Source organism: Entamoeba nuttalli (genome assembly GCF_000257125.1).
Source record: "Entamoeba nuttalli P19 unplaced genomic scaffold asmbl_1919, whole genome shotgun sequence".
In the NCBI taxonomy this organism is placed as follows: domain Eukaryota; phylum Evosea; order Mastigamoebida; family Endamoebidae; genus Entamoeba; species Entamoeba nuttalli.
Window position 1 is genome coordinate 1 of NW_008574949.1, and position 2,091 is coordinate 2,091.

The 2,091-nt window shown below is 25.6% G+C and overlaps 1 protein-coding gene across 1 annotated transcript; it reads right to left on the reverse strand.

Annotated features, from left to right (window-relative positions):
• Positions 1–15: 15 nt before the first annotated feature.
• On the reverse strand, positions 16–2,053 carry ENU1_002220 (coatomer gamma subunit, putative; the record flags this gene model as incomplete). The annotated part of the gene is made up of 1 exon (XM_008856457.1): positions 16–2,053. A coding segment is annotated over one exon (2,038 nt), but the record flags the coding sequence as incomplete, so codon positions are not given.
• Positions 2,054–2,091: the final 38 nt, after the last annotated feature.

Consider the following 2,091-nt stretch of genomic DNA (forward strand, 5'->3'; position numbering starts at 1 on the left):
CAGCCATATCTTCACATTGTGGTGGTAGATTATTAATTTTAATATTTTTAACCATTTTATAATGTTTGAGTTGTCCAGTAATATTAATTGTAACATTTTCTAATTGATATTCACTGAGTGTATTTTTGATCATACATTTTAAAGCAATATGTCTTTCATATAATATCTTTGTTACAGAAACTTGATATTCAGTATCAATTCCACTAATTAATATTTCAGGACAACTTTTAATTGGTTTACCTAAATTACCAAATATTTCTTCCATTTTCTTTTGATTTTCATTTTCAATTTGTTGATTCTTTTGTTCTTCTTCTTGGTTTTGAATTTGTTCTTGAGTAACTTTACTAATTGAGTCAAATGAAAACTCTGTCTCAAAGTTTCCTGTTTCAATATATTGATTTAATGCCATTTCAATATTATCAAATGGGAAATCATCAATAATACATTTCTCTAATGTTGTAGTAATTTGTGAATTTATAATATTAAGATAAAATAATGCACGACTTCTTACTTCATCATTTTCATCATTAATACATTTTTGCATTAGATCTTTTACATTATTCACATCTTCTTCATTTTTAATAAATTTATATAATGCGGAAACAGCTGTAGCACGTACATTGGGACCTTCTAATATAATTCTGTTATAAATAATTCTCATTAATTTAACACGATTATTACATTCTGGTCCAATTTCTCCCATAATATTAATAACTCTTTGAATAATTTGTTCATATTGACAATCTTCAATAAAATCTCCTAAGATGAGTAACATTTGTTCTTTGAACTCAGTTGATACACAACAAATATTATACATCACAGATATAACTGCATTAACAAATTTAATTCCTTTAATACCTAATAACCCTCCAAGGAAATTTAATAAAAATGAATGTTTATTTGGATATTTTGTAGCTGTTTGTTCAATAGTATCTAATACTTGTATTCTAAATGTATCTGGAAGTCCTTGAATGAATTTACCAATTCTCTTTAATAATTTTTCTATATTCTTCTCTGTAGCAATTCTTAAAGCAGCTGAAGTAGCTAAAGTAACAATAGCACGATTTTTTTCTTTTATTAATGACTCAATATCACTTCTTAAAGTAACAATTACTTCTGGTGCTTTTACAGCTAATTCATTAACAATTCTAATACCTGCAAATTTTGTACATGTTGAAGATGATTGTAATAATTTTTGAAGTTTTGGTGTAAGTTTAATAAGTCCTTTAGTATGATTTACTTTAAGTAATGCACGAAGTGATTCAACAATAATCATATCAGTTGCACCTGATGTAATATTAACAATGAAATTTATCATACTTTCATCTTTTGTTGTATTTTGTTGATATAATTTTAATGCTGTTCTTATTAATTCCATTTGAGCAAAACAAGAAGTGATTGATGTAGCTTTAGTTGTAATAAATCTTAATAATGAATGTTGGTCATTTTGTTTTACATAGAAAAATAAACGAGTTGCATGATATTGTACTAATGCATTAGGATTATCTACACATGAATTTATTTCTGGTAAATACTTTTGAACAATGTCAATAGGTAATTTAAGACAACAAATTAATGAAGCTATTTGTACTGATAAATTACTATCAACTAATGTTTGTTTGAAAAACCTCTCAATAGCTGGAGCTATTTGTGGAGTCATTAATCTACTCAAACAACGTAATGAACTACATCTAAATGAATCAATTTTATCACTAAGATCCTTTGATACACTATTAACAATTATAAATGAATTTGATGTCAAAGGAATCATATCATTAAGAACAACATATAATAATCTTCTCATTGTTAAATCTTTTGACATAAATAATTTAGTTAATGCAAAGAAAATTTCTGTAGATTCTTCATCATTAAAAATATCTCCTTTATTCATTGCAGCAACAATTCGTGTAAGAAATTTTTTACATTTTGGTACATTGATATGTGTTGCTGAACAACACTCCCTTTGTTGAAATAAAAGTACTTTTTCAATATAAAGGTCATTCTCCATAACAGAATAATCATCTACATCTCCTCGTTTACTTTTTTCTTCCATAAGATCTTATATTAATTTCTTTTTTTTTTAAGTTCTTT